This window comes from Lacerta agilis, chromosome 13 (genome assembly GCF_009819535.1).
Source record: "Lacerta agilis isolate rLacAgi1 chromosome 13, rLacAgi1.pri, whole genome shotgun sequence".
Lineage (NCBI taxonomy): Eukaryota > Metazoa > Chordata > Lepidosauria > Squamata > Lacertidae > Lacerta > Lacerta agilis.
Genome location: NC_046324.1, coordinates 393,868 through 418,541, shown reverse-complemented (window position 1 = coordinate 418,541; position 24,674 = coordinate 393,868). Strand labels below are relative to the sequence as shown.

The window sequence follows — 24,674 nt, the reverse complement described above, 5'->3', positions numbered from 1 at the left end:
TCCCCAGGCCGCACCGCGTCGCGCCGCCAGAACGTGAAAGGCGGCACTTCTGCCGCTGGAGCCGCCTGCTCTTCACACCAGGAGCCAGGCCAGGCCAACCGGGTGGAGGAGAAGGAACCGGGCAAAGTGGAAGGGTGGCGGGTCTCTGGCAGCCCTTCCCGCTGCAGTTGCCGCTCCTGCCGCCGACGCCTCCTCCATTCGATCTCCACGGTAAAATTGCGCTCCAGGCTGGGCCCAGACTTGCTCAACTCAGCGCTGGGGAGCGGAGGGGTGGTGACGGAGGAGGAGGAGGGGACAGAGGTGGGTGGGGTGTGGAGGTAAAATGAGATGTGTGGTCTTTGACGTCCACTGGAGGGCGCTAATTTTTTTTTTGCACAAAATCACGTTTTTACCTGTGAAAGGTGTGCCATCTGTACAATGTAAGCACATACAAACACTCCCATATGGCCATGGAACGTTGTGTCCTAATTTCAATGGAATTGGTCAAGCGGTTACGGAGAAGATCAATCGGTCACAAAGATCCACCTTTTACATTTTTATATATATAGATTGCCCAACCCTAGTTGTGTCACCTCTTCCTTGCCTTTTCTCCAAACTAAAACTGCAAACTTTCTTCACTGGGGGGTTCACCAGCCCCTTGGTCATTTTGGCGGCCCTTTTCTTAACCTTTTCCAACTCTACAGTATCCTCCAAACCACTTTACACTTGTTTTCATTGATGTGCATTTGCCATTTTGCAGCCTCTTCACTCAGTTTGGAGACGTCCTTTTGGAGCTCTTTGCAATCTCTGTTTTAATGACTCCAATAGGTCCCCTAGTCCTCCCCCCCCCCAGTACCTTGAGGTGCATGCTGAACTTCTGCCTGCACCCAGATGTGTGTGTTGCAGCTCTTCGCAGAGACAGAGACAAAGCAACAAAAGACATTGGGATCGCACATGGCACCGCAAGGGCACGTGGAGGTGCGGAGGGGGGCAGAGATGAGCCGGCACAGCTAGAAATGGTGCTCCTTGATTGCTTCCCTGCCTTACTTCAGGAGGTTGTGGGCCTGGAGAAGGGTTTTGGGCAAACATCTCCATGCAAGTAGAAGGACTAAGGTTACCAGATGTCGCCGTTTCCCGGGAACAGTCCCCAGATTTACTTTTTTTTTAATAAGAGTTTATTGGTTTTTTGCAAAACAAAGAACAACACAACACATACAACACAAACACAACAATCAAAACATAATAAAAACAAATGCAAATCCCCATTAATATACCAATAATTCTTTTTCTTGTTTAACACACACACAAAAAAAAAACTTTTCTTGTTCGAGTCTATACTGGGTGACTTCCCCCGTTTTCTCTCCTTTGGTTCCAATTCTAATTTACTTTGATAACTACTCATCTCTAAAATTTAAATCATCCAAAAAGAAAAACTAAACATACTTCTTAATATTTAATTTTACTTCAAAATAGTCTATCACTTCTTAACTCAAATCATACATCTTATTTCACTTAAGCTGCTGCTAATAAAGAAACTTAACATATCTCTTCAATAATTCCAAATCTTAAATTCTTAACACACTGACTTCAGGGTACCATAATAACCGTCCTAATTATATTTTACATATTCTCACCCTATCCCTTTTCTAACCATTTTCCTTCGCCATCTCAGGGTTTCCCCCCAGACATTTCTCCAACTCACTCCAACACCATAGTCCAGAATGTCTTCTTTTTCTATAAATCCACAGGTCCAGACGCAGTCCATAAATATCCTTGCAGGGGGCTTCAAGGTGCACAAATCATCTCCTTCCAGCATCTCCGTTTCAAAGTTCCAATTATCTTCCGATTGTAAATTCACAAATCTTCTTCCCCTCATTCCTGGGCTCTCACCCCAGAAATGGGATATAAACTGCAGTCCCCAGATTTACAAATCAGTCCCCATACAAAATCCATTGAAGTTGAAAAGTGTCCCCGGATTAATTGGAAAAAATCTGGTAACCTTAAGGACACCTACTTGGTATGCAGGTCTCAGGCTCGGCCCCCTGTATCTCCATGGAAGGCAGAGACCGTTCATGCCTGAAGCCCTGGAGAGCCTCTGCCAGTCCATGGAGAGACTGGTTAAACTCAATGGAGCAATAGCTTGATTCCGTGTGTGGCACCTTCCAGTCGTTATATTTAAACAATCCCTCTATTTAGAACCACCAGAACCAGGTTCTTGACTTATTTTTATGGCAGGAGCCAAAGTTCCCAACGCAGAGGAGGATCCCAGGTTCACACCTCTGCCAACTGCAGGTCCAGGGGGGACAACGGCTCCCTCTGGAAACCTTGGAGAGTTGCTGTTGGTCATTATAAGCCAGGAGGGGGAACCTTTGTTGAACTCCACACCAGTTGCTGGAACCTTCAGGAGGGGAGGGTGGTCTTGTGCTTGAATCCTGCTTGTGGGTTTCCCACAGAATGCTGGACCAGAAGGGCCTGATCCAGCAGGCTCTTTTATGTGCATGTTCAACTCCCATCTCTTCTGACCCTTGACTATGCTGTCTGGGGCTGATGTGGAAGGATGTCCAGCAACATCTGGGAGGGGGGAACATAGGTTCCCCATCCCTGGTTCACATTGACTAATAGGTGGAGCAGAGGTATGATTTAGTAAATTATTATTTATTACATTTATACAGCACCTTTATCTTCCAAGGATCTCAAGGTGGTGTACATAGTTCTCCTCCCTCCCATTTCATCCTCACAACAACCCAGTGAGATAGGTTAGGCTTCTAGCCTAAGGTCACCCAGTGAGCTCCGTGGCTGTGGGGATTTGAACCCTGCCCTCCCAGGTCCTCGTCCAACAGTCTAGACATTATGCCACATAGTTTCTCATGTCCATTCATGTTCCCGGGTCCTAAGGCATATAGGATTGTAAAGCTAAACATTTGAATTATGGCTGGAAATGGAACACTGTTTATTTCATTTTTTAGGAAGGTGGGGTGGGGTGGGGGGAATCATAGAATCATAGAGTTGGAAGAGACCACAAGGGCCATCCAGTCCAACCCCCTGCCAAGCAGGAAACACCATCAAAGCATTCCTGACAGATGGCTGTCAAGCCTCCACTTAAAGACCCCCAAAGAAGGAGACTCCACCACACTCCTTGGCAGCAAATTCCACTGTCGAACAGCTCTTACTGTCGGGAAGTTCTTCCTAATGTTTAGGTGGAATCTTCTTTCTTGTAGTTTGAATCCATTGCCCCGTGTCTGCTTCTCTGGAGCAGCAGAAAACAACCTTTCTCCCTCCTCTATATGACATCCTTTTATATATTTGAACATGGCTGTCATATCACCCCTTAACCTTCTCTTCTCCAGGCTAAACATACCCAGCTCCCTAAGCCGTTCCTCATAAGGCATCGTTTCCAGGCCTTTGACCATTTTGGTTGCCCTCCTCTGGACACGTTCCAGCTTCTCAGTATCCTTCTTGAACTGTGGTGTCCAGAACTGGACACAGTATTCAAGGTGAGGTCTGACCAGAGCGGAATGCAGTGGTACTATTACTTCCCTTGATCTAGATGCTGTACTCCTATTGATGCAGCCCAGAATTGCATTGGCTTTTTTAGCTGCTGCATCACATTGTTGACTCATGTCAAGTTTATGGTCTACCAAGACTCCTAGATCCTTTTCTCATGTACTGCTCTCAAGCCAGGTGTCACCCATCCTGTATTTGTGCCTTTCACTCCCCCCCCCCAATGTAGTACTTTACATTTCTCCCTGTTAAAATACCCATTTTTCCATCCTCACACCCACCCACCCCCTCTGACTTCCCTCCATCACTCTTTCGACTTCCATTATAAACTATTTGTTCACTATTTGTACAATCCTAGTTGCTATATATTTCTATAATCATCTTTAATTCTTTATATTAATTTATTATTCTACAATTCCTTCATACCTCTTACTCCAAGCATATTAGCACTTCTTTCTTTGAGCAATGTTTCTCCATGTACTCTTCATAACATTTCCATTGTTCCTTCAAATTTTGATTTGTTTAGTTTCTTATTGCTGCTGTCAGTTTTGCCATTAACAAATACTCATTTAACTTGCCTATCCACTCATCCTTTGTTGGGACCTGTTGTGTTTTCCATTTAGCTGCTATCACCATTCTGGCGGCCGTGCTAGCATACAAAAATACACTTTTCTTTCCACTTGGTATTTGCTCATCTAATAAACCTAGCAAATATGCCTCCGGTTTCTTTACTATTGATTTTTTCATCATTTTTGTCATTTCTGTATGTACCATTGACCAATTTTTTTTTATATCCTCGCATAGCCACCACATGTGCAATAGCGTCCCCACTTCTTTCCTGCATCTCCAACAAAGGTTAGACTTCACTTTATACATGCTCGCAAGTTTCACGGGAGTTATGTACCACCTATAATGCATCTTAAAGAAATTTTCCTTAATATTATATGAAGCCGTGAATTTAATATCCTTTCCCCAAAATTTGTCCCATTGCTCCAGATATATTGTATGCCCAAGATCCTTGGACCATCTTAACATTGTCTCTTTTACTTCCTCCCCCATCAGGTCCCACTCTAATAACAGATTATATGCTCCCGATAATACTTTTTTATTATTTTGTATCACCACTTTTTCAAATTTGGAAATTTCTTTTGAGAAACCTTTCTTTATATCTGCATTAAACATGCTGTAAAGCTGTATATACTGCCATTTATCAATTTCATATCTCCTTAATTCCTCAAATGTTTTTAATTTATATTTGCCTTCATGATTTTCAATTAATTGTCTGTATGTCGGCCAAATTTTTGTTATATTTAATCGTTTCCTAGCAATGGCTTCTATTGGTGAGATCCACCAAGGTGTTTGCATTTCTGCATATCTTCCGTATTTTTTCCATACTTTGTATAATGCTCCCCTTAAGATGTGATTGGTAAATTCCTTATTTATTTTTGCTTTCTCGTAATTAAGATATGCATGCCAGCCAAAGCTACAATTAAATCCTTCTAGATCCAAAATCCTATTTCTGTCCAATCTAATCCATTCACACACCCATATTAAGCATTCCGCTTCATAATATAATTGCAGGTTTGGAAGCGCCATTCCTCCTTTTTCTTTCCTTTCTGTCAACAGCTTATATTTTATCCGGGGTTTCTTCCCCTGCCAAACAAATTTTGTAATGTCTCTTTTCCATTCATCAAAACAATTTTCTTTAATGATAATTGGTATAGTTTGAAATAAATAAAGCATTTTTGGCAGCACATTCATTTTTACAATCGAAACTCTCCCCCATAAAGATAAATTTAATCTATTCCATCTTTCAAATTCCTTCTTTACCTCTTTCCATGTTTTCTCATAATTATTTTTAAACAAATTTATGTTTTTCATGGTTATATCTATTCCTAAATATTTGGCTTTTTTGACAATTTGTAATCCTATTTGTTTTTCTAACTCCTTTTGTTCATTTGCTTGCATATTTTTTTGTCAGGAGTTTCGTTTTTTCCATATTTAATTTAAATCCAGATACCCCCCCCCAAATCCTCTACTAATTCAATTACTTTGGCAATACTTATCTCCGGGTCTTCCGTTGTAACTAGGATGTCGTCTGCGAAGGCCCTAACTTTAAATTTCTCTTTACCTAATGTTATTCCTGTTACTTCCTCTTCCTCTCTTATGTTTATTAATAATATTTCCAATGGCAAAATAAACAGCAGTGGTGAGAGGGGGCAGCCTTGCCTGGTGCCCCTCTCTACCAAAAAACTTTCCGTTCTGTCTCCGTTTATTATCAAATTAGCCGATTGCTTCTCATAAATAGATTTTATTCCCCTATTCCTTCCCGGAGCGCTGTTAAAATTCATCGTTTGCTTTGGCCCAGTTCTCTAATCTGTTACGGTCATTTTGAAGTGTGATCCTGTCCTCCCAATTTGGTGTCATCTGCAAACTTGATCAGGATGCCCTCAAGCCCATCATCCAAGTCATTGATAAAGATGTTGAATAAGACTGGGCCCAAGACAGAACCCTGTGGCACCCCACTAGTCACTTCTCTCCAGGATGAAGAGGAGCCATTCATGAGCACCCTTTGGGTTCGGTCAGTCAGCCAGTTACAAATCCACTGAATGGTAGCATTGTCTAGCCCACATTTTACCAGCTTCTTTACAAGAATATCATGGGGCACCTTGTCAAAGGCCTTGCTGAAATCAAGATAGGCTACATCCACAGTGTTCCCTTCATCTACCAGGCTTGTAATTCTGTCAAAAAATGAGATCAGATTGGCCTGGCATGACTTATTTTTCAGAAACCCATGCTGACTTTTAGTGATCACAGTATTCCTTTCTAGGTGTTCACAGACCCTTTGCTTAATGATCTGCTCTAGAATCTTTCCTGGTATTGATGTCAGGCTGACTGAATCACAGGTACTGAGATCTGGGATTCCATGCTGAGTTATTGATTTCACTTCACAGGCTGGTAATATGTGGAGGCAACTGGGAAACCCTCTGTGCTGTCAGAGACAGACGTATTTCATCTTTTGCCATTGCTATTTCACTGCCCCTGACTTGTAGCCATGGGCCAAAGAACTCAGTGGGTGTTTTGGTTTCAGTAATTATGACTGTGATGTAAAAAGGAAAAAAGGGCTGCCTCTTTCCTTGCAACAAAGGCAGCAACTAAATATTGGACAAATAGAACAATCCTTAATAGAGTTCAGTCAACGGTAGGTCACAGGATTTGCACGAAGCAGAAGAGTGAGTCATTTTATTGCCAACAAAATGCCTGCAATTTTGAGCTTTAACCACCCAATTACTTTGATTTCTTTCTTTTTCTTAAAAGAAAGAAAGAAAATATAATCAAGTAAAGAATAGGAGAAACCAGAATCAAAGATCCTTTTTCCACTCCAGGTGAAGACCAAAACAGCAGCAAAGGTGGTGTCTAGTAGGTCTCAATAAATGAGATAAATTGCTTATGTTTAAAGGGCTTTTTGTGGCGGTGTGACGGGTAGGGCGAAATGCCAGTTTGTGCAGGATTTAAAGAAAAGAAGCTGGACTGATACAAGCTACTTGCATGAGAGGAATTTATCTGTTAAAATTTTTGGAAAGTTGTTTCTGTATTTGCTATGCATTTGGACTCATCTTAGCTTTTGTAACCCAATTTTACCTGATATCAAGGAGCAGGTTTTTCTGTCTTTTTTTAAAAAAATAATTTTTATTAGAAGAAATAAATAAATTTTATTACGGTCGAAGACCAGCTCTTAACATAATTTTTATTATATTTTCCCAGTTAAACAAATTAAACAGATTATAAACATTATAAACATATAACAATAAATCTCGCTCTGCCGAGCTTTGACTTCCCCCCTTCACGTCAGCAGGTTTTGTAGTCCAATATAAACACACAGGTTCTCTTTAAACCTTCCACAATGTCGTAGGGTCAGTCCAATCCCGCTAGTGTCTTCAAACTTCCACAGTTAGATCTTATATAATCAATAAATTTACTCCAATCCTTTTGGAATTTTGATTCATCCTGGTTTCGGATCCTGCCAGTCAGTTTTGCAAGTTCCGCATATTCCATCATTTTCGTCTGCCACTCCTCAATCGTAGGCATTTCCTGTAATTTCCACCTTTGGGCTAGAAGTATTCTTGCTGCGGTTGTTGCATATATAAACAATCTTTGATCTTTTTTAGCAATTTCTTCACCCATCAAGCCCAGCAGAAAAGCTTCTGGCTTTTTGGGGAAGGTATACTTAAACATCTTTTTCAACTCATTATAAATCGATTCCCAAAATAATTTTGTTTTCTCGCATGTCCACCAGGTTTTTTTTGTCTTTCGCTTGGGTACAATTGGATGTCATTTTTAATCAATATGGCAGACTGAACTTTCCAAAACCACATATTTCAAAAGTGCAATGACTTTGTTTGGCTTCTTAGAACGCCCAAGCACTGCTGGGTACGAGGCAGAGCATTTCCTTTGCATGTAGCAGGTTCCAGGTTCAATCTCCAGCAATCTCAGAAAGGGCTGGGAGAGATCCCTTCGGACATCCAGGATAACTTCTGCCATGGTTTGACTCCATATAAACAGCTTCCCACTTTCCCATCTTCTGTGAGCTGCTTGGAGCACAGTGGATTTGTAGGAAATTGGGTATGTAAATGATCTGACTGCTTCTTGGCCTTTCAGCTAAGATCATGCAAAAACATTACCTATGCTAATTCATCTGTTCTTATCAGTTTAATATCCAATACAACCTGGATTTGAGGACTATATATATAATCATAGAATCATATATTAACTGGGTTTTTGGAACTGGGAGATGGAATAGGGGCTTCCTCCATCTGCTCCACACATCAATCCGGTATAGCAGTACATCTTCAAGAATGGCTCACCAAAAATAAACAAATCAACTACTTTTGAGAGATGTTCAGTGCAAAATGGAAATTCCCAGGACGTTGGGAAAGAAACCACGACAGTTTAAGCTGGTACCAGAAACTGACCCACACCAGGAATCTCCCAATCATTCACATGCTTTAACTGAGGGGCAAGTAGGCTAATGTTTTTCTAGCTTGAGCACATTCTCTCATCAGTTAATGGAAAGCTGCATGCCAGGGCTGGGTGGGGCCAGAGGCGAAGGGGGTGGAGCAAACAGACTCAACTTGGAGCTTGCTATGGGAGCCAGGCCAAAGCCCTAGGGGCGTCTCCAACTCTCCCCACTCTGCTCCATACGGGAAAGCAGGAAGCATTATCACAGCTCAAGGGCCTGTTCCTCTCAGGCAAAACCAGCACCGGAAGTATCAAAATGGAGGGGGCCTGGGGAAGAGTCCTAACAGGCAGGCTGACTGGCCCCTGGGCCCTGACTGTCGCCACCTCTGCTTTAAACCAACCCAACAAATGAGACGGCAGTGAAGGTGTGGGTTGTAGGTATATTTATTTGCAAATACAAAAGAGGGGGAGGGGGAGAGAGAAATCGCCATACAATAGCAAATAGGAACATTTACAGTTATTTCCAATTCGGACGTCATCAAGTTAATGTTAAATACAAAACTGAGAAAGAAAGAAAGAAAAAGAAAGAAAGAAAAAAAAGAAAGAGATTGTAAAAAAATAAAAAATATGCACATTCAAAAGAGCTTATTCCAGTATAAAGTTACTGAGGGCAGCTCAGATGCCGCCACCCTCCTCCTCCTCTCCAAGCAGAAATTGGGGTGGAGGAGGGTGGCTGTCAGCTCCCAGTCTTGTCACTGGCAGGCTGCGCAAGGAGAAAGAACTGAATGTAGAGAGCAAGAATTCCACCATTTAAACAAAATTGGCTTTCAAGGTTTTGCCAGAGAGGAGGAGCTGTGGAAGAGAACAGCTCTGGGGCCCCATATCAAACCTCCTTCCTCTACCTCCCTTCTCCCAGATGTTTGGGGGTTAAGCCCCACTTATTTGGCCACTCACATCCACACTGTCCCGATGAGTCTTTCGTACCAACAACTGCCTAGCATTCCTGGCAAGCGGCAAAACTGCAAGTGGGTTCCACATGCTCCGCCCCACATCGCAGGAAAAGAGACCCACAGATCTGCACCCTGCTTTTCTGCAGGCTTAAGATACAATCACAGGCAAGAAAGGTGAAGGCGAGGGAGAAGAATCCCACTGAGATGTGGCACAGAGGATCCTTGCAGGTTAAGGGTGCATCCTGCTGTGGCAACATCACATGGACACACACACACACCAGGCACCGCGGCATTTGTGTGATACATCACAACTTGCACACTGCCTGTACACCGTCTGCACAACAGGTGTGCCCTTGCATGTGTGTGTATGCTGAAGCTACATCAGTGGGTGAACTGGGATGGCACAGTGGGCAAGACCCACCATGGGCAGGCTGGGCAAACAAGAACCATTAAAATTATTCATAACACTGACGCTGCCACTCAATACAAAAGGTCCCTGTAAGATATTAGGACTCTGCATCTTATCTATGCAAAGAGAATACTGGCTACATCTTTGAACAAGGAGTGTGTATTAAGTACATACAGATACGGAAACACCTAGATTCAGTGGTGGGCAAGACAGAAGTCTTCTATCCCGGCCTTGGATATAACTGGAAAGGGTTCCCTCTGCATCAGAACCAGGGAAGCAGCACCACTTCCGTCTCCAGAAGGTGGAGGACGCTGACATGACAAGGAGCTCCATCTTCTCCCTCTTTGCCTCCAGTGGCAAGTCAGGGCCGGAAGTTTGGTTTGTTCTTTGTTTAATAAGGCACAGTTCAATCAAGGGTGCTAGTCCTGGAGAATGCAAGCCTTCATAGCCCATGGCTACTAGTTGCGACTTGAGCTAGCCAGCTAGTCAAACAGAAAGTTTCTGACAGCCTCAGCAGCAGAAAAATTGGCTCACATCAGTGTTCTGGGCAATGCTACATCTGAAGATGCCGACGAATCTGGTTTGGTCAAGAGGGAGGGAGGGAGGAAACAGGGTTTGGCCTGGTCCCTGCTGCTCTGTGGCTGCTGGGCCAGGATTCCTATTAGCTCTTCTCTTTCCCTGCCCAGGCATAGGAGGAAGGGAGCAGGTTCTCTCTCTGCACATGCTCAATGATTGCCAAGTAGCAGAAGTAGTACTGCTCAGGGGTCTGGATGCTGAAAGCTCGCTGTGTCCTCATCCGCACCACCGTCTGCTGCACGTTCAGTGTGCCCACATCCTGAAGTTGAGAAAGGCAGATGTCCAGAGCACAGAAGGTACCTGGAGGAAGAAGATCGCCGTAAGCCATACCCAAGCCAGGACCCCTTGGACACTCCACATCCACCTCCCCCCACATCCTGGGGCCCTCAAGGTGTTGTTGGGCTCCAGCTTCCACCAGCCTCAGTCAGCATGGACCAACGGTCAGGGAGGATGGCCCTGCTCTGCCTCCAGAGTTGGTGGCTCTGAATACCAGTTGCCGGAAACTGCAGGAGGGAGGGCTCTTGTGCTTGGGTCCTGCTTGCCAGTGGCCACTGTGAGACCAGGATGCTGGACTGGACGGGCCAGTGTTCTTATGTTCTTAACACCTGGAGGGCCACAGGCTCCCCACGTTTTGGTTCCCCACCCGTTCTTCAAACCCTATGATCGATTTCAGCGAAATGTTCATTCATTCATTCATTGTGGGTTTTATCCAATGAAGTGCTAATTTAAAGTAACAAAGGTATACTTTTTCCGCAGCCGAAATGTTTTGCACCAGCAGAACGCTGTGATGCAAGAGAAAGATCAAGCAGTTTGCTGCTATGTTTTCCCTGCAACAGAAGGCACAGTCTGCTGTCTAATGCAGCTGCTGAACTGGATTCCTCCACTGCGCAAAACTGAAATTCGCCCATCCACTAATGCAAGAGGTCTTGCACAAGAGCCCTTGCACTCACGGACAGAAAACTCTGGATATAAGGTATTCCACTGTCCTGAAAAATATCACAGGTGTACACAAATAGGAATAAGGAAGCCCTGTCTGCTTCACATATTTTCTTTTTGTCTGATTATTATTATTATTAATTGAATTTATATACCCGGAGGTCTCAGGGCGGTTCACATAAAAAGATCACAGTATATAAAATAAAAATAAAAGCAACAACCCAATAAAACCCCTGAAAAGAGCCACATTTTAAAAGGGTATGGGATGTTGATCAGGTTAACCAAAGGCCTGGTTAAAAGGGAATGTTTTTGCCTGGCGCATAAAGGTGTATAATGAAGGCTTTCAAGGTTTTGCCAGAGAGGAGGAGCTGTGGAAGAGAACAGCTCTGGGGCCCCATATCAAACCCCATATCAAACCAGCACTTCCACTGCCTCACCTGCAGATGTAAAGGAGAAATAGAGCTGAGTGTCATCAGCATACTGCTGACAACGTACTCCGAACCTCCAGATAACCCCGCCCAGTGGTTTCATGTAGATGTTAAACATTGTGGGGGATAGGATTGAGCCCTGCGGAACCCCACCTTGAAGGTTCCATGGGGCTGAAAAGCATTCCCCACAGAACACCCTCTGGGAATGACCATCCAAGTAGGACTGGAACCGCCACAAAGCGGTGCCACCCACCCCTAGTTCGGAGAGTCACTCCAGAAGGATGCAATGGTTGATGGTATTGAAAGCTGCTGAGAGGTCAAGAAGAATTAACAGGGACATGTTTCCCTTGTCTCTCTCTCGACAGAGGTCATCATACAGGGCGACCAAAGCAGTTTCTGTGACAAAACCAGGCCTAAACCCCAATTGAAATGGATTCAGAAAATCAGTTTCTTCCAAAAGCGCCTGGATCTGGTCTGCGACCACTCACTCCAGAACCTTGCCCAGGAAAGGGAGATTAGCAACTGGCCAGTGTTATGGTGGTGTGTTCCATTTGGAACAGTTTTATGCAAGTGTAATGGCCTTAGTTGTTTAAAAACAATTAAGAACATCTAAAAACAGCCACACACCCTTAAGACTAATTTCCAGGTTGCTAGAGGAACAGTACCCACTGCTGTCAAATGCCTGGGTGAACAGGAATGCTTTGAAATCCTGGCTGAATGTTAATAAGGAAAGAGCTGGGACACACCATGCCTGAGAAAGCCTCACTCCACAAATGAGGAGCCACCACTGACAAGGCCCCATCTCTGGTCAGTGCCAACCAGTCACTAAGGCTGCAGGCAGATGTCTTTCTCAGCCTTTCCATTAAAAAAGCTAAAGCTAAAGGACCCTGACAGTTAAGTCCAGTCACAGACGACTCTGGGGTTGCGGTGCTCATCTTGCTTTACAGGCTGAGGGAGCTGGTGTTTGTCCGCAGACAGTTTTTCCGGCTCATGTGGCTAGCTAGCATGACTAAGCCACTTCTGGCAAAACCAGAGCAGCACACGGAAATGTCGTTTACCTTCCCGCCAGAGCAGTACCTATTTATCTACTCGCACTTTTTTTGGCGTGCTTTTGAACTGCTAGGTTGACAGGAGCTCACCCCATCGCAGGGATTCGAACCGCTGACCTTCTGATCAGCAAGCCCAAGAGGCTCAGTGGTTTAGACCACAGCGCTACCCGCGTCCACTGAAAGCCTCTTTGTCTCAGCATCCTTACCTGTCCTGCCAATGCCAGCACTGCAATGCACCACAATGGGTGGCCCACCAGGATGGCCTTTGTAGCGTGGCCCCAAGGCACTGACAGCCACCCTCTGCTGATGTTTGACAGCCCCCAGGAAGTCGATGAGAGTTGCTGCCGAGGTCGGGACACCATAGTCAGGCCAGCTCACATACTGGAAGTGGGTCACCAGGCGCCTCTCGCGGCTCTGTGGGGGGGAGAATGGCAGAAGGGAGAGAATGGAATGGACCCCGCTCTTGTCGGTCCCTTCTCTTATGTCGCCCCCTTTACCTGGACACACACCATTTCTCACCTCTCTTCTCCATAGACCAGCAGTGATCGCTTCCTGGAAGGGTCGCAATTACTTCACAGGTTGACATAAGCAACAGGCCCCAACTGTATACCCATAATGGGAACCCCAAGTATATATATTTGAAAGTGTTTGTTTATTATTTATTTTAATGCATTCCTGTCCCACCTTTTCCTCCAAGGAGCTCCAGGTGGCATACATGGTTCTCCCTCTCTTCATTTAACCCCCACAACAACCCTGTGAGGCAGGTTAGGCTGAAAGTGAGTGACTGGCCCAATGTCACCCAGTGAGATTCATTGCAGAGCTGGGATTTGAACCCAAGTCTCCCAGGTCTTAGTGCAGCACTCTTAACTGCTAAGTCACACTGACTCTCTATGGAGACAATGGCTGCTGAGCAATCAGGGCTGTATTAAATGTTCTCTGTGCGCTCAGGCAAAGGCTCTTGTGCTGGCTGACTAAGGAGTTGCAATGTTGCGCAACGGATTAATCCAATGCAAGAGCTGCACTGGGGAAAACTATTTTGTGCAACAGATTGCACAATCTGTTGTGCCACAAAGTTGCCAGCAAGCCACTTGCACATTGTCTTGTGAAACAACCCTCCACTGGCAAGTATGCGCTATTGCCAGTTGAATTTAACTCAACACTAAAGAGGGGATGAGCGCCACACCCCATAGTCAAATTCGACTGGACTTAACTGTCCAGGGATCCTTTACCTTTGCCTTACCTTTACATTGGCTACAGCCCAAAGAAACAAAAAATGTAACTATCAAGATTTCCAGACACTGGAGATTCAAGTTCTCCATAGCTTCTGGTCACCACAGAAAAAGCAGAATCAAAGGTGCAAAATAAGTGAAAGAATCCAACTTTTCAGTATTTTTTCAGAATGTAGAACCTGGCCTTCCTTGCTGCTGAATTCAGGCTAATGTGGCCCAGAATTCTGAGAGGCCTTGCATAAAGTGCATATGCTGTGCCCTCGACCCTCCAGTGATGCTTGCGAGTAGGCCCAACACTTGACTGTCTGCAAGGCATTTCACTCTGCTTAGTCAGTAGGAATATTCTCCAGCTGGATACACTGCAGATTCACTGATCAACAGATCTAATGTTCACAATGTCCAGCATGAATCAGACATTACACATATTGACCATTTACAGAGTTCCCTGTGTCTGTATTAGGAAGACAAACATTCTCAGGATAGTCCGTCCAGGATTCCAGGCAGGCAGGTCTCTCCCAACCCTGCCTGGAGTGATTGAACTTGGGAGCTTTTGCTTGCAAAACAGATGTTCTGCCACTCAGCTATGGCCCTTCTCACCAGTGAGCGAGATGCTCCCTAGCAGCCCTCCTTGGTGCTGGGACAACCGACCTGCCTTGTCTCGTGGGACTCTTCCTCAGGACCAGAACACAATACTGCCTTAGGCAGTGTTTCTCAAACTTGGATCTCCAGCTGTTGTTGTACTACCATCATCCCTGACCACTGGTCCTGCTAGCTAGGGATCATGGGAGTTGTAGTGTAACAACAGCTGAAGACTCAAGTTTGAGAAATACTTAGAGAAATTTGTGGTTACCTCAAAGTTGTAGATCTCCAGAATGGTTTTCTTGTAATGGTTGAGGTTCTCCATTCCCAGATTGGTGACCGTCAGGTTTCCATAGCAAGTCTGGAAGTCTTTCTCCAAAGGCCAGTATTGGCCACACTTCCGTCTGCCTCCTTCTTCCAGCCTTGAACACAATAAAGGGAAGTTGAAGGGCTAACCGATTCAATCAGGAGCCCCCACTGAAAAAAGACTCTGTGTTTCCTGTGAATTACATCTGCATATCTACCAGGCCAAGTTCAAGCAGTTTGCAGGGGGTCCCTTCGAACTTTACAATTAAAGGATTTGATGGTTCTATGTTATTTGTGTGTGTGCTTTTGAGTAATCCTGGTGTATGTTTTGCTATGAGGCGGCTTAGTTTGGTCATAATCGAGTGTACACTTCCAGAGATAATGCTAAATACATTGCTTCTGGTCAAGGAGCCACCATGAACATTTCTGTCCCGGGCTTTTTAGCCTCATCTACCCAAGTAGACGCAGGTGGCGCTGTGGTCTAACCCACAGAGCCTAGGGCTTGCTGATCATAAGGTCGGCGGTTTGAATCCCCACAACAGGGTGAGCTCCCGTTGCTCTGTCCCTGCTCCTGCCAACCTAGCAGTTCAAAAGCACGTCAAAGTGCAAGTAGATAAATAGGTACCGCTCCGGCGGGAAGGTAAACGGTGTTTCCATGCGCTGCTCTAGTTTTGCCAGAAGCGGTTTAGTCATGCTGGCCACATGACCTGGAAGCTGTATGCCAGCTCCCTTGGCCAGTAAAGCGAGATGAGCGCTGCAACCCCAGAGTCATCTGCGACTGGATCTAACGGTCAGGGGTCCCTTTACCTTTACCTTACCCATGTCCTATCTGAAGCCAAAGGGGCACATTGGTTGCCAGATGTGAATTTTTTTTCAGCTCTCCCACCCATTACTTAGTTTATTGTAGATTTTGTCTCCTGAATGTTTTAAAGCATCCTTTTTTACTGATGACTTTATTCTTTTTTATTCTTTTTGTAAACCCCTCTGAGGGTTTTCTTTCTTTTCTTTTTAACAATCAAGCCATATATAAACTTCATGAAATAAATAAGCAAGTGTGCACCTAAACCTCTGAGCCCACAAATGGCAGGTGGTCAGTTGTTGGGGCACCTGTGCCTCTCCCAGTCACAAGGCAGTGCAGGTGCAGAATGAAGGTGTAGCTCTGCCTGAACACTCACCTCGTAGTCATGACTATCACCAGCACATTTTGCTCCCACACCATGCGCCAGAAGTCACCATATGTGTTCTCTAACGGCCCTGAAGAGAAGCAGCAGCACACACAGATAGACACACACATTAAGAAGGGAAAGGAACTGGAGGCTCTGTTTTATTATGGCATTTCTACCCTATTTCTCCTCTGAGGAGTTCCAAGTGGTGCAGATGTTCTCCCTGCCCTCATTCATCTTCCCAGCAGCCTTGTGAGGTAGACGAGGCTGAGAGAAGATGGCTGGCCCAAGGTCTTCTGCCAGGCTCCATGGTTGTGTGGGGATGTAAACTGTGGTCTCCCAGGTCCTATCTAAAGCCACTAGACTTCATTTAAAGGTTTAACATAAGGATTCATTCTCCCTGGCATTTCCCCTTCAAAGGACTTTCAGTTCACAAAGCTTTGCTGCCAGTCAGAGAGCCCTGGACTGGGTGGAACAACAGCCTGGCTTGCTATAAACCCAGCTTCAGACAACTCCTCAACCCATGGTTAACTTGCTAAATGCATCCCCACCAAATAAGTATCGTAAGATGTGGTGAGAAACCTGTGGCAAAAGTCATTGTCTTAGGGGGCCTTTCCAAAGTATTGCAAGAAGCCTTGGACTCCAGCTCCCATCAGACCCAGCCCACACAACCTATGATGGGATGATGGGAGTTGTAGTCCAGCAACATCTGGAGGCCCACAGCTTCCCCAACCTCTGGTTTAAGCCTATTGGCCAAGAGAGCTAAAACTGAAGCTCTCACCTTGGGAGGTCCTGGATCACCAGATGGGAGAGGGGGGACCTGTGGCCCTCCAAATGTCACTCCCATCACCCCTGACCATTGGTTTGGTGCTAATGGGAGTTGGAAGTTCAACCACAACTGGAGGGCCACATGTTCCCAATCTGCATTGAGATGCTAGGGGCACAGCCAGCTCCATTAAGGAGCTGGACACGGGAGTGTTGGGCCGGGTAGTGCTGCCTGCCCTGGGGATCCCAAGCACACAAGGAAGAGTGTGCCCATGCCCTGCTTGTGGGTTTCACATCAACATGTGTTCAGTCTCTGCACAGAGTACTGGAACATGTGGGCCGTTGACCTGATCCAACCAGGCTCTTCTTACGTGGCGAGATTGAAGGCGAGACCTTTGGGTTGGTTCAGGGCAGCAATGCTTGTATTCTTCCGAACAGCCTGCTGGATCAGCTCCAGGGCCCATCTAACCCAGCACCCTGTTCTCCCAGAATCCTCTGGGAAACCTGCAAGCAGGATTGGAGCACAAGAGCCCTCTCCTCCTCCTGGGGTTTCCAGCAACTGGCATCCAAAAACATTGTTCCCTCTGGCCAGGGTGGCAGAGCAGAGCACCTCTTCCATGAATTTGTCCAATCCCCTTTTGAAGCCAGCTGGCGAGGGGGTCATCACTGCCTTCTGCAGCATAAGTTCCCACAGGTTACCTATGCACTGTATGAAGAAGGACTTTCTTTTACCTGTCCTTAATTTTCTAACATTCAGCTTCCTTGGTTGTCTATGAGTGTTATGAGAGAGGAGGGGGGGGGAATTCTCTATCCACTTTCTCTATCACAACACCTCTTACTGGCCTTTTTTTCTAAACAAAGAAGTCCCAAATCTCAATAAATTATACCTCCACAACTACAAACCCCTGTGGCAACAGATAAACAAAGACTTAAAGAGATGGAACAACATGAATTCCACTCTCTCAGACAAAATAGCCATGATCAAAATTATCACCCTTCCAAAACTAACCTGTTCCAAACCCTCCCAATCTGGATTCCCCCAACCCAACTCCGCAAATGGGAGAGAAAACTACACTTATCTTCTCACACAAAAAACCAAGAATAAGCACCAAATACCTGCACCTCCCCACCTCAGAAGGAGGATGGGGAATCTCCAACATAGAAGCATATTACAGTGCCAACCAAATACGTCATATAACCCCATATATACTAGAAGACGAGAGAAAACAATGGATACACCTAGAAAGGGACACAATTGAAAATATCTGCACCACAGCATACCCACTCCTCCCAAACAAACTAAGAAAAATCCCCACAACACTTAACAGATACACACAAACCATGTTCAAAGCATGGAAAGCAGAAACAGGCAAACTATCCCCAACCCCATCCCCACTAACTCCCCTGGCCTACCATCCACTATTCCACCATGCAGCACAAAACCTCCAAATAAAAACCTGGCAATCCAAAGGCCTATATCACCTAATAGACTTTTATAAAAATAACAATCCTATGTCAACACAAGAAATACAGGACAAATTAGAAGACACCTGTCAGGGAACTGTCCCCGGTGCAGCGCAAGGTGGTGGAAGGGCTCTCGGGATGCTACAGAGAGCCCCGGCCCCACCTGACCAGCAGCACCTCCTCTGGCAGCGGAGGGAGCAGGGAGGCTTTGAGCAGGGAGGGGCATGGGTTTCAGGGGACAGAGGGTCGAGGCTCTGGGGGTGCCGGAGAGACCGTGCACTCCCCTAGCCCAAGGGGCGATGGAGGCATGCAATTTCCGTCGCCCCAAAGGCGTCAAGGGGTGAAACGAAAGGATGGAAGGCGGGGGTTTTGTATACCGAAACTCTATTGTTGGGGTCAGAACCGGAAGGGGCCATTCCCGGATTCTGCCGGCGCTTGATACAGACATGAACTTGTTAGCTCTGCACTGTACATAGTATGCACAATAAAATTATTAAAGGAAAACGCAGAGTTTTGCCTGCTTACTCATAAGCAACTAACCGAGGACCTTACAACACCCAAATGCCCTGGTTAACACAACACCAATTACATGCCCTCTTAAACAATCCAGCAGTAAAATGATTAGCAACTAGACCCCTGACAACCTTCGAAACCTAACCCTAAAAACAAAGGGACACGGCAGAGGGATGGTATCCGCAATATACAAAATACTACTCAAGAATCCCACGAGCTCCCTAGACACGATCAAAAAACAATGGGAGATGACATAGGATATGAAATCAACCCCACCCAATGGACTAGAATGTGGTCTAAACTTCCCTTTAAATCCATATCAATGAAAAGAAAAGAACTCACCCTAAAACTAACCTACAGGTGGTATCTAACGCCAAGAAAATTAGCGCTAATACGCCCAGGAACCTCACCAAAATGCTGGAGAGCGTGCACCTCCACAGGCACATACCTCCACATGTGGTGGGAGTACCCCAAAATACAAATATTCTGGGCAACAACCATACGAGAAATATGTAAAATAACCAAGCAAGTGCTATAAACCACCCCAGAATTGGTCTTACTAAACATCTTCCAAGACAATAATGCCCACTTACACCACAAACTCATAACCCATCTACTCTCAGCAGCCAGAAACATCATAACCAGACACTGGAAAGACCTGTCAGGAGGAAACATGGACCAATGGTACCAAGTAGTATGGGAAACAGCCCTACTAGAAAAATTAACCAGTAACCTGAAACTGACACGGGGACAAACAGAAGAAGACACCTTCACCCCGGTATGGTTCCCCTTCATCATACACACAGCCCAACAAGACAATGACAAAAATCTACCAACAGCACACAAATCAATATGGCTAACCTGATCCAAAACACCCACCCACCCCACTCACATAGGAAACCAAGGATCACACCCTACGCCAACCCCGACCTCTCTCACCGCCAAAGAAGCACAAGCGAACAACAGAGAACCTACGCAAACAACGCTGACACCAAACCCTACATATATTAAGTAAAACAGAAATATTGTCACCCCACCTCACCTATCTCCCCCACCCCACCCGCCTCTTTTCCCCTTCTCTCCCTAATGTCTCAACAACCAAAACTGATTTGTAAAAATGTTACATGGAAAAAATGCGAGAGAGACATTGCACACACTTTTGTAAATCAAGAAAATCTTTAATAAAAAAAGTCCCAAATGTTGCCTGATTTCCTCATGGTGGAGTCACTCCATCCCATGATCATTTCACTTGCCCTCTTCTGCACGTCTCCAAACTCCACAATATCCTTTTTTTTTAGGTGGCGTGACTAGAACTGTACACAGCAAAGCTCTGAACACCTTGGAGTGGGGTGGGGGGGCAGAACTCACTGGAAAGGCACCCTGAGAAGGTGCAGAGAGGCCTCATCTGAGAAGGGATATTGTAGGGATGGAAAAGGTTCAGAAAATGGCAGCCAAAAAGATCAAGGAGAATGGAGAAATCCCTTTGAGAAGAAAGGTTATATCTGGGTCATTTTAGTTCAGGAAAAAATGTGAGCAAGGTATACAATGACAGGTGCATAAGGTTATGCATGGGGAAAGCAGAAAAATAGTTTATTTATCCTAATGTTAGAACTTGGAGGCAGCCAATGAAGCTTAATGATGGAAGCCCAGTGCCAAACCATGGAATGCCATGAAATGTTGTTGGATTATTGTTAATCTTTTTTAAAAAAAATCTATAAAAAATACTACTAATAAAAAGGAATTCGCTCTCACAAGAGGCCGTGATGGCCACCAACTTGGGTGGTTTTAAAAGGCAATCAGACAAATTCATGGAAGAGAACAGTGATCAGTGGCTTCTGTCTGCAAAGGCTTGCACTGTCTCCATGGTCAAAGGGAGCAGGCCTCTGCATGCCGGTTTCTGGGACTCACCAGCCAGGAGAGTGCTGTGGCACTCGAGTCCTGCTCCTGAGCTTCCAAGGGGCAGGACACTGGATTAGGCGGGACTTTGGTCTGATCCAGCTGGGCTCTTCTAATTCGTATCTCGGCTTGTGATGGAAAGTGCCACCACTGCTTCCTCTGCAACATGGTCTCTGCAGGAATGCAGCAGCTGCCCTCCCACCCACCCTGCTCCCCATGCCAGATCACCACCCCAAACACCGATGTGCCCAGGGCCTCCCTACCTTGGGTGCCAATGTATGCATTCCTCTGCTTGTAGCCATCCATGAAACTGGCGTTGATGTAATCTGTCAACTGGAGAGATGCAACAGGAAAGGTCACCCTTACAGACAGGCCAAAGCAGTGACACCCAAGCAGAGGCACACTGTAACACCCTTGGAGGGGCGCATGTGTATGTGCAGGGGAGAAAAGGGTGGGGGCAACAGCCCATGGCTTTCCTCCTACACCACTGCATGCAAAAGGCTAAAATGGGCCCGATTCTACGCTGGAAGGAGGAATGCTCCAGAGGGAGGGTTGGAGGGAAACCCGCAGCGATTTAGGGGGTATCCAGGGAAAGGAGAGGGAGGGCGAGTTTTGTTGCACCATCTAAAATGCTTGTGCTAGTGGAGCTGCTTGGTTCAATATACTCTGTTGTCTGTGAATACATGAACTGGATTAAAAAGCTGCCTTATTTCAGGCAGAACCTGGTTGTCCTTGTAACCAAGGGCACTTGACTCAGACTGGCAGCGGCTGTTGAGGAAGAGAACATCTTTCATCTCACTTGATGGTTCTTCTATCTGGAGATGCTGGGGATTGGACCTGGGGCCTTTTGCATTCAAAGCAGCTGCTCTGCCACTAAGCTCTGAGCCCTTGCCCTAAACTGCTGTTGGTGTAACACAGTATCATCTCCTCTGAATGACAGCCCTTCCCCAGAGTCTCAGGCATCAGGTCTTCCCCATTAGCTACTTCCTGCCTTTGCATACTGCTTCTGCAGGGTTGCCTGGAAATGTAAATGAACATAAGAGCGGTGAAACCTGGGCTACATTCCCCACTCAGTCACAAAGCTCACAAGGCAATCTTGGGCTCATTGCTGTTCATCTGCTTCACCATTCTCTCAGAGTTTAATGGGGGTGGAACCAAACACTAAGTAAGCTGTCCTGAATTCCTTGGACAACGCAAATGTGGAAGAAAAATGTCCTTAAAAAACAGGGGTGCCATTTCCAAAAATGTCTTCTGCTCACATTGATTGCAAGCACAGAATTTGTGGGAGGGTTTTTGGGGGGTGGGAAGCATGGCACAAGAACCCCAATTTCTGACTTTGAATAATGATAATGAGTCAGTGATAATGATAATGAGTCAGTGCAGACAGTAGCAGTCTCCCAAACTTGGAAGATGATCTTTGATTCCAGCTCCCATCAGCCCTAGCCAGCAGGACCACTTGGGAGGCATGATGGGAGTTGTAGTCCAGCACCCTGTCTTATTGGAATGTGTTCTACATAGGGCTAGCTTTGAAGGCTGCTTGGAAACTGCAGCTGGTGCAAAATTTGGGGGCCAGGCTTCTCACTGGGGCAAGATGGTCTGAACACAAAAGACCAAAATAAAATAATTTTATTTATTTATTTATTCATACCCCGCCCATTTGGCTGGATTTCCCCAGCCACTCTGGACGGCTTCCAACAAAATATTAAAATACAGTAGTCCATCAAACATTAAAAGCTTCCCTAAACAGGGCTGCCTTCAGATGTCTTCTAAAAGTCTGGTAGTTGTTGTTCTCTTCAACATCTGGTGGGAGGGCGTTCCATAGGGTGGGCGCCACTACCGAGAAGGCCCTCTGCCTGGTTCCCTATAACTTGGCTTCTTACAGTGATGGAACCGCCAGAAGGCCCTCGGTGCTGGATCTCACGACGGGGGTGGAGACGCTCCTTCAACCCAAGACTGACTGCACTGGCTCCCAATTCAGAGTGTTGGTTTTGACGTATGGAGACTTCTGCTGCTCATGAACCCAATTCTTCCAAGACTGATTCTCCCCCTATGAACTGTCCCAGACCTTGAGATCATTCTCCAAGGCCCTTCTTCACCTGCCCCCTTGATGGGAGGCTGGCACCCCAAGAATAGGCCTTTTCAGTGGTGGCTCCCCACTTGTGGAATGCTCTCCCTGGGTAGGCTTTTTCTCCAGGTCTTTGGCTCTTTAATAATCTCTGGCCTCCTTGACTTTGTAGGTCGTTTGAATTCTATGTTTCAAAATCAGGATTGACCGTTTTATTCATTTAGATTTTGTAAGTTGGTTTGAGTTACCCTTGTGGGGGAAGGAGTGATCAATAAACATAGCAAATAAATACCAGAGGGAACCAGATTCTGGAGGGCTGAGCTAGACCGGCAGTCTGATTCAATACAAGGCAGCTTTGCAGAGCCCAAACTCTCAGCCAGCTTACCTCTGGATAGCTGAGTTGTTTGGACAACTTCACCCTCGTTTGGTCAAGGCACGGCACATCCCCATATCTGTTCTTCTCCTGGTTGAAGGGAGACCTGTGGCAAGAAGAGCAGGCACCGTGAGCGCAGCACAAGGACCCCTGTTTTGCCTCTAACATAGAGATGGGGGACCTTGCCTTGTGGGCCAAAGGGGACTCTCAAGGCCTCTGGATTAAAGAAGACACACACACAAACTCAGTGTTTTTCAACCTTTTTTGGGCAAAGGCACACTTGTTTCATGAAAAAAATCACAAGGCACACCACTATTAGAAAATGTTAAAAAAATTAACTCTGTGCCTATATTGACTATATATAAAGTAATTCTCTTGAATTTTTCAATTTTTCCCACGGCACACCAGGCAACATCTCGCGGCACACTAGTGTGCCGCGGAACAGTGGTTGAAAAACACTGCACAAACTCATGGACATACAATGAAGCTGAGTGCTGGAAGATTCAGGACAGATAAAAGGGAAGTCCTTTCTCAGGCAGGAGGCAGTTGAGGCCGTCTATCTAGGCAACTTTAAAAAAGGATTTTACAAATCCTTAGAGGAGAGGCTATTCGTAGCTATAATAATAATAATAATAATAATAATAATAATAATAATAATAATAATTTATACCCCGCCCATTTGGCTGGGTTTCCCCAGCCGCTCTGGGCGGCTTCCAACAAACTATTAAAATGTAATAATATATTAAACATTAAAAGCTACCCTAAACAGGGCTGCCTTCAGATGTCTTTAAAAAGTCTGGTAGTTGTTTTTCTCTTTGACATCTGGTGGGAGGGCATTCTACAGGATGGGTGCCACTACCGAGAAGGCCCTCTGCCTGGTTCCCTGTAACTTGGCTTCTCGCAGTGAGGGAACTGCCAGAAGGCCCTTAGCGCTGGACTTCAGTGTCCGGGCAGAACGATGGGGGTGGAAACGCTCCTTTAGGTATACTGGACCAAGGCCGTTTAGGGCTTTAAAGGTCAGCACCAACACTTTGAATTGTGCTCGGAAACGTACTGGGAGCCAATGTAGGTCTTTCAAGACTGGTGTTATGTGGTCTCGGCGGCCGCTCCCAGTCACCAGTCTAGCTGCCACATTCTGGATAAGTTGTAGTTTCCAGGTCACCTTCAAAGGTAGCCCCACATAGAGCGCATTGCAGTAATCCAAGAGAGAGATGACTAGAGCATGCACCACTCTGGCGAGACAGTCTGTGGGCAGGTAGGGTCTCAGCCTGTGTACCAGATGGAGCTGGTAGACAGCTGCCCTGGATATAGAATTAACCTGTGCCTCCATGGACAGCTGTGAGTCCAAAATGTGGATATATTAGAGAGATTAGAAAAAAAGATAAATACGGAAGCAGTATTGATGTTTATAGATGCGGAGAAGGCCTTTGACAATATATCTTGGACTTTTATGAAAAAGAACTTGGAAAAGATGAAAGTTGGTGATAGATTTATGAATGGCATTAATGCCATCTATAAAGAACAGAAAGCTAAA

At 45.7% G+C, this 24,674-nt stretch overlaps 1 protein-coding gene and 1 pseudogene across 1 annotated transcript in view; one reads left to right on the top strand and one right to left on the bottom strand.

The window, feature by feature from the left end:
• The first annotated feature begins 8,119 nt into the window (after nt 1-8,119).
• Nucleotides 8,120-8,350, top strand: LOC117057238 (annotated as a pseudogene).
• A 1,591-nt stretch (nt 8,351-9,941) lies between these two features.
• PTPN9 (protein tyrosine phosphatase non-receptor type 9) overlaps nt 9,942-24,674 on the bottom strand; it is a 53,127-nt gene continuing 38,394 nt past the window's right edge. Inside the window, exons 8-13 of the mRNA XM_033166977.1 lie at nt 23,153-23,246; nt 20,966-21,035; nt 16,077-16,155; nt 14,867-15,017; nt 12,994-13,201; nt 9,942-10,674 (exon numbers count right to left, since the gene is read on the bottom strand). Coding sequence (XP_033022868.1) covers nt 10,460-10,674; nt 12,994-13,201; nt 14,867-15,017; nt 16,077-16,155; nt 20,966-21,035; nt 23,153-23,246 — 817 coding nt within the window. The 3' untranslated portion in view covers nt 9,942-10,459. The remainder of the gene's footprint in view (nt 10,675-12,993; nt 13,202-14,866; nt 15,018-16,076; nt 16,156-20,965; nt 21,036-23,152; nt 23,247-24,674) is intronic.